At 38.8% G+C, this 14,336-nt stretch overlaps 1 protein-coding gene and 1 pseudogene across 1 annotated transcript; both read right to left on the minus strand.

Moving 5' to 3' along the window:
* Positions 1–1,180: 1,180 nt before the first annotated feature.
* LOC103423322 (splicing factor Cactin-like) lies at positions 1,181–8,938 on the minus strand (annotated as a pseudogene).
* A 505-nt stretch (positions 8,939–9,443) lies between these two features.
* Positions 9,444–13,730, minus strand: LOC103423310 (polyadenylate-binding protein 7). The gene is made up of 10 exons (XM_008361380.3): positions 13,258–13,730; positions 12,738–12,856; positions 12,433–12,626; positions 12,083–12,342; positions 11,878–11,984; positions 11,434–11,623; positions 10,828–11,123; positions 10,614–10,754; positions 10,139–10,336; positions 9,444–9,942 (listed from the first exon to the last, which is right to left on the minus strand). Exons 1-10 carry the CDS (start codon positions 13,487–13,489, stop codon positions 9,745–9,747), a joined length of 1,935 nt encoding a protein of 644 aa, XP_008359602.2. The 5' UTR covers positions 13,490–13,730; the 3' UTR covers positions 9,444–9,744.
* Between the last annotated feature and the right edge of the window lie 606 nt (positions 13,731–14,336).

Here is a 14,336-nt window from a genome sequence, read left to right on the forward strand (position 1 = left end):
CGTACTTGACCTAATAAAAGAAAAACCACTAACACGAGTACTATTAACAATTTTAGTTTTATGGATTGACAGAGTGAGTGAGATACCATAACAACCCACAACTTCTACAGAAAGAAACGAAACGGCACGCGTGATGCGATTGCCATTTTATGCTCGCATAACCTTTTTTTGCAGTGGAAGGATAAATTGGTAATTAAAAACAACCGCAATAACTTGAGTGGAAGGTGAAAAACAAACACTTCCTTAGCACAAAGGATCATGGATCAGTGGGATAATTTCAGTCCCAATAAAAAACAAACTGGAATCTATGAACTAGCCTTCTCACCACGCTTTCACACGCCTATCAAGGCGTCGGCTTTATTGTTGATCTCTAATCGAACACTAAGCCAAAATTCTTTCTCCCTCACCATCGTTTGTATAAAATAGAACATGGTGTAGACAGACTTCCAGTTCTAAAAATTGCCGTCTAGGGCTTGACTAGGCACTAGGTAACTAGCCACCCTCCCGATTAGTTCCTTGACGTTTGAAAATTAAGAATGTGCAGCTAGACTCGCTTAGGCATCTATCTAAACCACCTAAGCGCCGACCTAAACCCGTCTAAGCACACACCTAAATTGTGACTCTCATTTAAATAGAAAATCGATAACTCTCATTTTGCTTTTTATTTCCTCAATAAAATGTAAAAAACTTGTTAAATACTTGGACAAACACTCATTATATATTTGTGTGTGTGTGTGTTTTTTGTGTTTTTTTATTTTTTTTTTTTTAACAAACAATATTATATACGTTAAGGGGGAGGAGGTGAGCTTAACCTCACAATGGGCTAGCAATAATGTGGTTCAAATTTCTATTTGGCTAGAATTGAACTTAAGACCTTTCACTTACAAGTAAAAATGAATATCACTAGACAGTAATACTAAGTGGTAATTGTGTGTGTCTTTAAGTATAAATAGACAATTATTATACAATATATAATAAATTACTTAAATCCGCCTAAGTCCCACCTAGCCGCCTGGGCAGAGGCTTAACCGCCTAGGCATTAAGCCTCGGCCCACTGCCGGAGTACCGTCCTCCAGAACCTTGCTTCCATGCCGTAGTAAAATGCATTACAGCATGGCTTATTCTCAACTTGGGTTAAACGAGCCGTTGCCCGCATATTGGACATGCACATATGGCAGTATTGAGACAAGAAGCCATTTAAACTCAAAATCTTGTATTACATAGGAAGAAAATTAATCAAGATTAGCTTGTACAAACTCGATGAAACTGTGTCACTTGCATATATGTCAGCTTCAGAAGGAAAAGTAGCAAAACTACCAGCATATCATCTACGATAGCGGAGTCGTTTCAAGTTGAAGTACACGTGCAAAATTCCACGTTCAAACGTGCATTTTAACCCCCTTTTTGTGCGAGTATTCCCATTCTTTGTTTACTATCCAGAACGCCTGCAATGCAAGTAGATGAATGATAAGTAATTTCGTCCTCAACAGGATCATAACCGACAAAGTTCAATTACCAGATCAAGAAAACTTACCATGTCCTCCTGGGGTGGCCCTGCATGGAACCTTGTAATGCATATCTCACTGCTGTCGCCATCCTTCTCTATCATATAATGTGGGGCCTTCGTCTTGTCAACAAGGTCCGGATAGAAGATGTTCAACTTGTATCCTTGCACAATCTTCGGAGGAGGGTTATCATGATCATAGTGAGTCTGATTGTACTTGTTCCATTCATATCCGATGTAAACACGGTTGAAATATTTCGGCTTTCTAGGTCGGTACTTGTCATGCCACCAGTATACCTGCATCCACATTTATTTCATCAAATTCTGCAGAAGACGTGGTAGATACGCCCAACTACAGTTTCATTTTTCCTTGAGTATAACTGAGGGGAAAAAATAAAGTGCAAAAGAAGATAATGGACAAGATGAAGTACCTGTGAGTCAAGGTTCACTTCAGAACCCATGCCAAAAACTGCATCTCCTTCAACCACGTCTCCCATGGACATGGCTACACGCTTCCCTTCCTGTTAAATAGCAAAAGACTCATGCGGTTACACCAATGCACTTGTGCAAAGAAATCTTACCAGTATTAGAAACTGAATATTACCAGTATAGCCTTGTCCTCTTCAGGGTTGATTACTTCCTCATTTTCATCTACATGCAACAGCTCTGGTGAAAACAACCCGGCCTCTTCCTCAGCCACATGAATCTCCTCCTCCATGGAAAATGTTTGAGCATCTATATACAAAAATGTATTAGCAAACATTTTGGTAATAAAATCATAAACCCACAGGTCAAAAGTGCGCATACCTTTGACACCAGGCTCACTCTTCCCCTTTTCGGTTTGTGAATCGTGAACCTCATCCAAGTTCTTTTCACCACCCTCCCGTTTCACAAGCCGTTGCAAATGCTTGTGCAACATTTTAGCATGGATTTCTTTCAAACAAGCCTGTATTGGAAGGAATTAAATAATGAGTCCAAACACTGTAGCTGAGATAAAATGCGAAGACATTAAAGAATGTAAGGATAAAGTACCTTGGCCTTGAATATATGGAGGCGTGTGAGAACAGCCTCCCAATACTCAACAACCTTGGCTGTTCCAGAACACATTTCTGACTCGATTTTGGACTGTAATTCCTCTAATTCCCAGAAAGTCTTTCCTTCCAAGAGGTTCTTGACATCTGCTTCAACGCTAGTATGCAAGCCTCTTTGTTCCGCAAGCAACTCAGAAGGAGGTTCCTCTCCACGAACCTTAGCTCGATCTATTGCATCTTTTTTACGACCTTCCGCTAGCTCCCAATCATAAACCACTAAAAGTGCCTGTCAAACTGTATATTAGGAATTTAGGATACAATCCCAAAACAAATCTAGCTTTTAACATATAATTATTTAGGCAATATCCAGATTTAATTACTAAATTTTAAGGCAATTAAATGAGGTCCAAGTAATAACTATTGTTTGCAGCTGGCAAAGTTGCAACCTCGCATAGATTTGATTCTCTGATTAGCGCGTAGAGTACAGCTCACTCACTCTAGACAACTCAAAGGACAAAATAAATTTTGAATAAAAAGAAAAATAACCAAATAAAGGAGCATCATTACTGCTATATTTGTTTTGTTTTTTTTATTGCAAAGATGATGTATTAAACATCAAAATAAGGTACATAGGATAGCACAAATTATCCAAACCCAAACGTGAATATCAGGAACTATAGTTGCGTTTTATAAAAGACACGCGGTAAGATACAAAACTGCCAAAAGAGAGATACAACAGACTAGGCAATGTACATTATTGATGTGGGCCTCGGTTAAAAACCTTCCCGAAGAAAACCATGTGGGACAAAACTTCGGGATAGGGAAAAAAGAGAGCTGCACATGCCAGAAATATGAGACCACTTGGAAATTATCTCCCAAAAATGTCTATCTAATACAACCCCATCGATAATACAAAAATATTGAAGTAATCAAACCATATAATAAAACAGGAGACACTAACTAATTAGCATGACTTGATTAATTTGAAGCACTCGTATCTGGGGGTAACGTATCCGTGAGAAACATTGTAAGAGGTAGAATGGCACTAAAAGGAAAAGAAAGAAAATAATACCTCCCAGTACTTCACATGTGTTTCTGTTGCCCTGTCCAAATCAAGATGCATTTTGATGTCATCTCGAAGCTCTTCCATTTCCTTTACAGTCAATCCCTGCATTGTACATGTCAAATGCCAGAGTGAATTATGATTCCTAAAACAGTTCAATCTATGTCATTATTATGTTTATTAACGAAACAATACCAAATTATGACATTGAAACATAAGACACACTGGACATTAAATAGAGATAAACATTTGACTTGAAACGGAAACATTAATGCTTATTTCATGTATTCAACTTTATAACATCTGTTTCGAGATGGAGAACCGAAAGTAATAATTTCCTAGATATTGAAAAGATAAAATAAAAATTGATGTTTCAGGCTGATATTGCAAGAACTAAGATTCTTGCTACTTGAGAGATCTAATTAAGAACCAAGTTGATCAACAAGAACAGAAATCACGCCCTTCCAGATAACCCCCCCACACAAGCGCGCGCACACATCTAAAGGCCCTGGAAGGAAACATTCATTGACTCTCTTTCAATCTCCACTCATTGCACAGAACAGGTGCCTAGCAATTTCCATACAAAATAGAAATGAGAAGGAAATAAATTGCCATGAAGAATAAATAAATTTTTGTGAAAGCATGCACAAGTCTCTCAGAAATATTTACCATGAAAACCATAAATGGCTCATCTATCTCAATCTCAAAGTCATCTGAGCCACTGAGATGTTTAGACAGTACATCAATTGGCTTAATACGCCCTTCTCGCAATCTGATCTCTGACCTGACCTTGCATTGATGGAAGTGGAACTGTACTTAGAACATGTAGATTATCAAATTGGCAGGTAAAAGAAAATCTCAACACATTCACATAAGCTAGAGCATTGGAAAAGAAAAATGCAGATTCAACGCGAAAATTGGCAAGAATAGGAATTTATTGATTGAATTTGGCACCACACCTCTTCTTCTTTTTTCTCCCAATCTTGGAACTCAGCCCGAGCACATTCTCTGGCTAGCAGTGCCTGCAGAAAGAAATCAACTTTACTTAACCGAAAAGCAATGTTAGACCAATTAGGAAAAGAAGAAACTATAAAAGTAAAAGTATCATTTCCAATGGGAAAATGCATTCAGAGTATCACTGCCAAGGGGTGTATTTGGAAGTGCTTTTACAATAACTGAAAGCGCTTTTGGAACCAATCCTTAGTAAAAATCCAAGTGAATCCTGGAAAAGCACTTCAAGTGCTTCTTCCAAAATGCACTTCAAGTGCTTTTGGAACCCAAAAACACTTTCACCAAAAGCACTTTAATTTTGAAAGCACTTCCAAACATGCCCAAGATCTTCAATGAAAAAATATAATCCATACCAGGCAATAAACTTACCATTTCCTCCTCATGTTGTGCTTTCTCAAGTGCCCTTTCTTCCCTTCTTTTCTTGACCTTTTCAATCTCCGCCTGAAGGATGAATTTGTATTAAAAACATTAAAATTATAAAGATACAAACTGAACAACTATAAATTACGGAAGCCAAAAATCCCATGTTTTAATCATAGAATCCATTTAGTTTGCAACCACAGGCCGCAAAATGGCACTGAAAAGGATTGGTCTTCTGATATATTAAATAGTTGTAACAAAGCCTAAGTGATATGTTTATTAATTATAGCAAAGCCAAAGTCTTCATTAAAATTATAAGCTATCCTGTTCCTATTTTATCTTACTATTTAACTTACTTCTGCAGCACGTCCCTCATGAAAAAACTTTTCAGCACATGGGTTACTGGATAATGGGATGGTTTCTACACTCTTGTTGTTCTTCATACTAGCTAAGCACGTGCTCCACTAAAAAGTAATTTAGCAGGAGGGTAACTGGATGTAAATGGTTTCCTAGAGTCTTGTTCTTGTTCTTGTTTCTGCTGTCAATGAAGTAGATATGCAGCTACAATGAAACAGAACCTGGTTCGTCCTAACCAAGGCATGGGATTAATCTCTTTGGAATACAATACATAATACATAAACATGAAAGGTTGATACATATATGTTTAAGAATTGAACTGTTGTTTAAAGAGATATATCTAATACCAACCCCCTCTAACAGTCAGGTAAAAATTAATACAGGATGAGTATAACATTGGTGACATGGTATCAAACAACCAGAGGTGCGGATAAGGCTTGTGTGTAGCATAAGGGTTGGCTTTTAGTCCTTTCCCAAAAGAAGTAGACCTTATGGTATGTACCCTTCTTAGCCATTGGTGCATTAAGGTTTAGTTCGCCGACAATGATAGAGTTTCTGTAAAGGGTATTGAATAAAAGCAGAAATTCGGTAAGGTAGTAAACTTGCTCAGTGCCTCATAATATAAGAGAACTTGCCACATGTCTAACTCTCGTTTCCATATTAAATGAGCCATTCACATACATGCAGTACACAGTTACCTAAGAGAAAGAGTAACCTTGAGAAAAGGAAAGAGCCTCACTGCAGGGCTTGTTCCCTTTGTAATCCTAGCAATTTCAAATGCCTCTCTTGCCTCGTAATTATCCTAAAAGGTTTATTGAGATATCAAAATGCTTATGCCCTAGTAAATTCTTTTCTATCTGCATCCAATCCGTAGTGAGTAGGGGTGTGCACTTGGAACCGAAAACCAAAACCGAAACACGCACGAAACTGGACCGCACCAAACAGTTTGATTTTTGCAGTTTTGAAACTGAACTGCAAGCTAAAAAACGGTTTGGTTTTGGTTCTTAACATCTGGAACCAAACCGAAACCACACCACACCTGATAATATAAAAATATATTTAATTTAATAGCCAATTAGATGTTGGGGTGAAATTGAACTTGTATTGCACTCAAAGACACTTCAATTTCCTTGTAATCTTACATTTCTTAGGTATCAAGTAGCATAATATATTAGACTAGGCTTTTTAAAGTTTATAACAACAAATGTACTATATATTGTTTTATGTTTTTGCATTGTGTAAAGTTGGCCAACTTGAATTTAAGCATCACCTCTCTTAGTCTTAATCCACCACCAACAACAAGCTCCAAGGCAACATGCTTCTATTTCTCAAGCTTCTAGTTCACAAGGTTCAATGGTGTATCCATCGGTTTCACTTTCACAGGGTCCAATGAATTCCCAAGTACCGCTTTCTCAAGCTCAAAGGCCTCCTAAACCTTTGCATAGTAAGTGTCCAAAAGGAAAGGGATCGGGACAAGGTTAAACGATTCAAAGTAGTGACTTGAAACACTAAATTTTTTTGTTGAATTGCGTGATCAATTTATTTTTTTTGGGGTTGTACTAATGCCAAAAGGCATTTTGACGTTGAACTTTGTTTGAACTTTAATTTTAGTATGGTAAACTTAACTTTTTCAATTGGATTGTACTAAAGTAATGTCATAAGGTATTTTGATGTTGAACTTTGTTTCAATTTGAATTTAGTATGGTGATCATCCCGAATTTTTGTTCAATTGTGTTGCACTAATGGCATAAAGCATTTAGTTTGCATATGACTCGGTTTTGAACTTTTGAGTTCGTTTGAATGTTTGTATTAATGCCAATTTTTCAACGGGCCTACAATTGAGGCACAAACCGAAACCAAAACTGTTTGAAACTGAACCGAACCAAAATCAAACTGTTTGGTTCCATTTTGGTTCTTACCCCAAAACCACACCAAACCAAACTGAAATAAATTTTGGTTTCGGTTTTATCCTAAAACTGCATAACCGCATGCATAAGCTCACAGTAACCCGTCAATTTGTGATACAACTTGGAATTTTCCTTGGAAGGTATCGGGAAGGAATTGGAATGTAATAATAACTAATTACATAGACCCATTTGTACAGAAACAGGAAAAAGGTTCTCAGTCAGTATTAGACTTCGTACAATGCCAACAAACTTCGGCAGCTAAGCTTGTCATTCCATGTAATCCATCTTATAGTGCTCCAACAACTAATGCTGATTCCAGTAAGTTATGAGATAAAATCGAATTTTTAGGTCATGAATTTCAATCAAATTCTCCAGGGACCTTCCAACAACAGAATAAAATTATTTCCACATCATATGAAATTCTATTCTGAGCATAGTCTCTAACTTATGCATCTGACATTTTAACTGAGTGCAAATTAAAAGTCCAAAACCTATAAACCCTTATTTAAGACTAATACTGCCATAACCACAAGGAATAGAACACAACAATTAACCATAAGCTTTCTATAACCTATTGCTTCACAATGCCAACTAACTTGCAACAGCCAGTCCAAATGTGATCTATAACCAATATAACCAGCGAATAGAGTCTAAATTCCAAAAATTTAATGAACACTTACATCTCATTGAGAGCCCTAGTGGATTGCATACCTTCTTCTGTGCCTTCCTGGCCAAGTAATCCGCGATTTGCTCCTCCGTAACATTCTTCGACGACCTCTTCGTCTTGCGGTCACGGTCCTCGCTCTCATCGCTGTCGTACGACCCGTCGTCGGAGTCCTTACGGGGGCTGCTTTTTCTGCGGTTGCTTCGTTCCCTGCGCTTCCTGGAGCTCCTCGCCGGAGAGGAGTCGCGGATATCGGAATCATCAGACTCGGTATACGATGCGGAATCGGAGTCGTCGGATCTTCTTTTGCAGCGACTCTTGGAGGGCGACGACGGCGGCGCCTCCTTACTGCTGCCACTGCGTCCCTAAGGGTGCGTTTGGTACGTGGGACGGGACGGGACGGAACGGGACGAGGCGTTGGCGTTCCGTCCCGCGTTTGGTGCGCCAAAAATGGGTGGAACGGGCTGTTCCACGGGACAGATTTTGGGTGTTTTTGCGTTCCACCTCCCCCCGGAACGGGTTTGTTCCACGTCTGTGGAACACAATGTTTTACCATTTTAAGACAAATATACCCCATGTCTTTTTCAAAAATTACACCTTCGTTCCGTCCCGTCCCGTCCCGTCTGCGTACCAAACGCACCCTAAGATCCCATGTTTCGCGGTAATAAATTTCCAGAGGTTTATTTGGGTTTGTATCGAAACAAATGGATATACAAATTAAAATTGGACAATGTCGGGTCATATTTCGGAGGCCCAAAAACCGGCCCATATTTATTATCATATGCCTATAAACATAAAAAAAAGCGGGAAAGCTGTGACACGTGTGACAAGTTGCCTCTTTTATTTCAAAGGTCTTGCCGCTTAAATTTTAATTTTTTTTATACGTTAAGAATTAGGTTACGGCACGACACGAAGTGGTTTGGTTCGATTTATATCTTTAAAACGTACACTTAAACAAACATCTATAGTTCCAACATCTATAGTTGGAGTTGATACACAATTAGACGAGACTGTCTTAAATTCCAATGAAATGTGATCCATGAGTTTTGTTACACAAAAGATCTTAGGAAATTGCTTGAAATTACCATTTTATTAATCTTGAGACTAAAATAGGATTTTCTAAATATGCACAGAACATACACACGACATGTACAACAATATGATAAAAATAGAATTTTTCTAAAACTTAAAATGACCAAATTGTCCTCTTATATAAATAAGTTATTGCGAAAACCTAGTCAACATAACCTCTCTCGCGACCCCTGCTCGATGAATGGCCCTAAACTGCCCAAGCATCGCTCTTTTCGATTGGTCTCTCTCTTTCATCTCTTTCTCTTTCTCTCTCTAACTTGATCATCGTCTTCATTTTTGGTTCTAATTCTAATTAATTGTTTTTTGAGTTGGAACCAAACCAATCCATTAGTAACCAGTTTGGTTCTATTGTTTCGTCTCCCTTGACCATCAATGTATCAAAGAGAAGTACGGCTGTGAAAATCCTTCGGGCTCTATCTTTCGTCAATTGATGAGATTATCATGCAACAGAAAATTCAAATCAAAACAGATAATTATGTTTGCCAAAATATTAAAAGCACTTGAATCCAAAACCGCAAAATATTAAGTTCTGAAACTTCATCAAATCTATCATTCCTACTACGATACCAGAGTAATCTATAGCAAGGAAACGCTTAACGTTCTATGAAGGAAGAAAAATACTCCGCTGTGCGAACAAAAGACCAGTAAAAGCAAACACCGTGACGGGCCAAAGACGGAGAAGGTGCCAATCTGGTATAAAAAATTCTCTCTCCCGGAGCTTGAGCTACGGAAAAGCCTCTCACCATCGCCTATTTTCAATTGACTGCAACCTCAGCAGATAGATAACTCGGATGATTGTTATCTTTGTTAGGTACTTTGGTCTTCGACATCCTGAGCACCTGAACTGCTTCTTCCACTTTCGCAGTCAAGGAGTCCGGTGACTCCAATAAATTCAGCAGCTCTGAGTTGTCCATTTCAAGTAGCATCCCAGTTATCTTTGAAGCTAGGTCGGCCTGCACGTAAAAGTGTTGAGTAAATGTTAGTCTCGGTCCTCAAGCAGCCATTGCGTTTGGTTGATGGTGTATTTGGAAATTTTAAAAGGTCATTAAAACAGCATCAAGAAGATTGGAATTTCTGAGGGAGCATTAATACTGCTAGAGATGACAACTATAGAAACTTCTAAACGGGTCAATGTGGCAAAAGCGTCACCTTTTGTTTATGGACAAGTGGATAGAGCTGCTCGCCAAGTATCTGTTTCTGCTGCTCGGGAGAAGCGGCAGCAAGCATGCTACTCAGCATCTCCGGTTGAACGACAACTCCAACAGAATTGGAGGCAGCAGACGAGACTCCTCCTTTATTCATTTCTCGTTGACGCCCATTAGGAACAGACTTAGCCTGCCCTGTCCGCTGCAATGAAAGGCAAGCACGGATTAGAACTTCACGAGTAACAGATGGACACATCAGGCATACTTGAAAGCCGGGGAAACAAATATTCATCTCGGTCCTAAGGACTACTAAACTTTTTGGTTTTTTACTCATTATTATTTTCGAAGAAACCAAACAAGAATAAAAGCAGATCTGGTTTTATAGGTTCGTTAAGTGCTGAAAGGTGTAAATTCTGCAGTTATAGACAAGGCCGACACACACACGAGTAACAAAAGCTTGTTAGGAAAAGAAAACAAACCTGCTGATTGTTTGAATCTTTTGCAGAGTGTAGCAACGGATTGGGCTGTTGTAAATGTGGCATATATGCGCCTCCCTGAGGAATCATATGCCCGTTCATTCTTCCCCTATTTTGCCTATGTTGTCGTGGAGCATTAGGAATCTGCAGATGCGATTTTTAAGTTAGCATAAGCATAATTGCTATGACAACTAGGCATAGGAAAAATGGTACTCACCACAGGACCCAGTGGTGGTTGATAGGCTGGTCCAGATGTAGGTACAAAGCCATTGGGTCTCCATCCTGGCCACAATCCCAAAGGTTGATACATCAATCCCGCTCGAGGAGGCACTTGTGGAGCAACCCCAGAGGGAGCTTGATAGTAGATAGGAGGGTATCCACCAGGGATCACAGTTGGTGAAGGACCTGCAAATCCTGCCAAACGCTGTGCATACTGAAGCTGCAGCTGCGCTTGTCTCTCCTCTTTCCGTTGGGCAATAGCCACATACAATGGCTTCCGATGAAACATATATCCTGTGAAATAACAATGGCAACACGATTAGCAGTGTGAAGAAAACATGACATACAAGGGCATTAGGTAATCCGAGGTTAAAATACTTACCGTGAAACAAAAACCATAAATTGAAACACAAACTTATTTATAAGTCTATGCATAAAAATTATAGCGCAGCAGATATTATAAGATTAAAGAAGAAGAACTTAGAACGTGTGTGTTCGATTGTCATAAAACGTTGTAAAGATAACCACCAAATATTGAAACTGAGGAATGTTACCATATAAATCTAAGGTTAAAAGCAACAGATCCGTGCAATCAACTTATTACCATGAAAAGTATTCACAGCTTTATTGCCCTCCTCAGGGGTAGAGAAGCAGATAAAACCAAACCCCTTGCTTATTCCCTTGTCGTCTCGCATAATTTTTGCAGAAGTAATCGTACCACATTGACTAAAGTGTTCTGCCAGCTCTTCTTCACTGACATCGTCGTCAATGTTCTTCACATACACATTTGATCCCTACATATAAAACAAAGAAACACAAAGATGAGATGCTACTATAACCCTGTTTGATTCGCGGAAATGAATTGGTGGGAAATCAATCCCCATGTCATTTCCCAAGAGATGGGAAGTGGAATGGGATTTAGGGTTTAGGGTCCTAAACCCTAAACCGAATATGCCCACTATTCATTTCCCATGTTTACAATGCCCTTTTCTTGTAAACCTAATGGAGGCAAGAAATCTTTGGGAAAGAAAAGAGAAATCCAAACTACCTTGAATTTTAACATTTGCTCTTTTCGTTTTTCCTCAAACTGCCAACGCAAAAGATGCTCGCGCTCTGCCTTTTTCTGAGCCCTTGCAACATATAGAACCTTGGAGCCTACTCAAAATAAACCGCCGGACCAAATATTAAAGGTCCGTATAAACAAATCCATATTTCCAACCAAATTAATGCCATAAAAAAGATGCGTAATTTACCAAGTTGTGATCCATTCATTCCTTCCATTGCTCGTCTAGCATCATCTGGGTTCTCAAAGTTCACAAAACCGAAACCTCTAGAGTTCCCATGGTCGTCCTTTGCAATCGCAAAGCTAACAATTTTCCCAAACTCAGAGAACTTCTCCTCCACAAGCTCTTCCTTGAGAGTTGGATCCAAATTCTTCATATACAAATTTGTATATTTAATATCAGGATTGGGCAAAACTCGATCGCTCTTTCTAACAAATTTCGCAACATACCTGTTACATGAGTTGTAATTATTGTATGATTAATACCCAGAAGACATCTTTCAACAGAACAGGAAACAATAAATAAAAAACTGCACATACAGCTGCTTGTTTTTGACAGTTGTGCCATTTAGCGCCTCAATAGCGGCAATCGCAGAATCCTCAGACTCGAACTGAACAAAGCCATAGCCTTTACTCTTCCCGTCATCAAACATGGCCACTTTGCAAGACAAAGTACGTCCGAACTTCTTAAACATTTCTTCAAGCTCTACACTATTAATTGATTCGCTCAAGTTCTGCAACAGAAAACCAAAATATTTTTACCATAAATATTCACATCAGAGAAAAACTACACATAATATGGAAGTATGCTCTCCATGACTTAGGGTTAAAGCAACATGACATACCTTGACAAACACGTTCCCAATTCCACTTCTTCTTGCATCGGGATCACGATGAGACCACATGACCCTTATCACTCTTCCATTAAGAATTGAATGGTTCATCACTTCAAGAGCTCGAATTGCTATTAGAGAAAAACCAAACGCGATTAGAATAAAATTAAGACCACATACACAAGAACTTGTGTATGTGCCCACGCGCGCAAACTCATGTGTATGCGCGCGTGAGTGCATGAGAGGAGTTGTCCCTCCTTACAAACCAAACAGATCGGTTAAGAAAGCGCACACAGCCCAACCATCAAACAGATCAAAATTACAAAATCGTAATTCATAGTTTTCTATTTCACAGTGCATATGGATTTCCAAATTCCAACAATAATAACAAAAGAATCTCAACACAAATCATATATTAAAAAGGTAAGTACATAAAAACTCAATTCAAAACTGAAAAATAAAAAATTAAGAAAAATGTATCCTATGTTTCCATTCAGAAAACAAAATCAAATTACTGCAAACAAAAAACGACCTTCTTCAGGTGTGGTGAAGTTGACGTAGCCATAGCAGAGAGAACAGTTGGTGGCGGTGGCGGTGTCCCTGCAGAGCCGAACGGACGTGACACCCTTGAAGCCTTTGAAAGCCTCCTCCAGCTGAACTTCGGTCATGTACGGATGGAGGTCTCCGACGTACAGCGACGCCGCAGGAACACCCCCCGCCGTCGGCCCAGCCCCCACCACCGTCTGGGAATTATTAACGGCCATGATCGCAGGCAGAAATTTCAAAAACAACCAAAAAAAACAATGCCCGGCCGGCGTTCTCTTGGGTTCTTTAATGTACAGTAATTGCTCCACCAACTCTTAGAGAGAGAGAGGGAGAGAGTGGTTCTGATGAGTGAGAAAGTAGGGAGGGGAACGGATGGGAATTTTCTCTTTTATGGCTATTTTTTTGGATTTTTTCTGGAGAATTTTGGAGAGGTTAGAGAGAGACCCAACCTGTGAAGATGAAAGTTTTTTTATTTTATTTTATTTTATATATTTTCATTTGCATGGATGTTGTTGGGGTCCTTTTCCACAAGGATTCATTCCCATGAGAGGAGTGTGGACGCGCGATTCGGCGCGTGTTGGTACGCGCCATGAAACGACGTGGCGTTCCTTGAATCGGAAGCCCCGTTTACGGAAATTCCCAATTTTTAAGGACATTTGTTGGTTTTGTTTGGAGGACTTTTGGAATTTACACAATTTTAAGGAATTTTTCGCAATTTAAAGGAAATTTGGTATTTTTGGTAATAAAAGTTTCAAGGAATGTTATCTATTTTCTAAATAATCCATCATTATTACTTTGCCTAAAAACTAATTATTGACGTTGAATTATGTATGAAAAAGTAATAGTTACCAATGAATACTACGAGAGCATGATATGTACTATTGTGATTTAAGTATTATTCTTCACACATTCGTAATATAAGAGCGCGTAAATTATACTACTTTGATTGAGTTCTATTTCTTCACACACTTATCATAATATAAGAAGGGACGTGAATGCCGTTTCTCAAATTCAAGAACACTTAAATGATAATTTTTTGTATAGTGATTAACGGTTTATTATTAC

This window comes from Malus domestica, chromosome 12 (assembly GCF_042453785.1).
Source record: "Malus domestica chromosome 12, GDT2T_hap1".
In the NCBI taxonomy this organism is placed as follows: Eukaryota; Viridiplantae; Streptophyta; class Magnoliopsida; order Rosales; family Rosaceae; genus Malus; species Malus domestica.

Coding starts and splice junctions, on each gene's coding strand:
- LOC103423310 (XM_008361380.3), bottom strand. CDS start 13,489: ATGGCCGTTAATAATTCCCAGACGGTGGTGGGGGCTGGGCCGACGGCG. Junction 12,627..12,737: donor TTGGGAACGTGTTTGTCAAG/GTATGTCATGTT, acceptor TTTCTGTTGCAG/AACTTGAGCGAATCAATTAA. Junction 10,337..10,613: donor AAGATTCAAACAATCAGCAG/GTTTGTTTTCTT, acceptor CTTTCATTGCAG/CGGACAGGGCAGGCTAAGTC.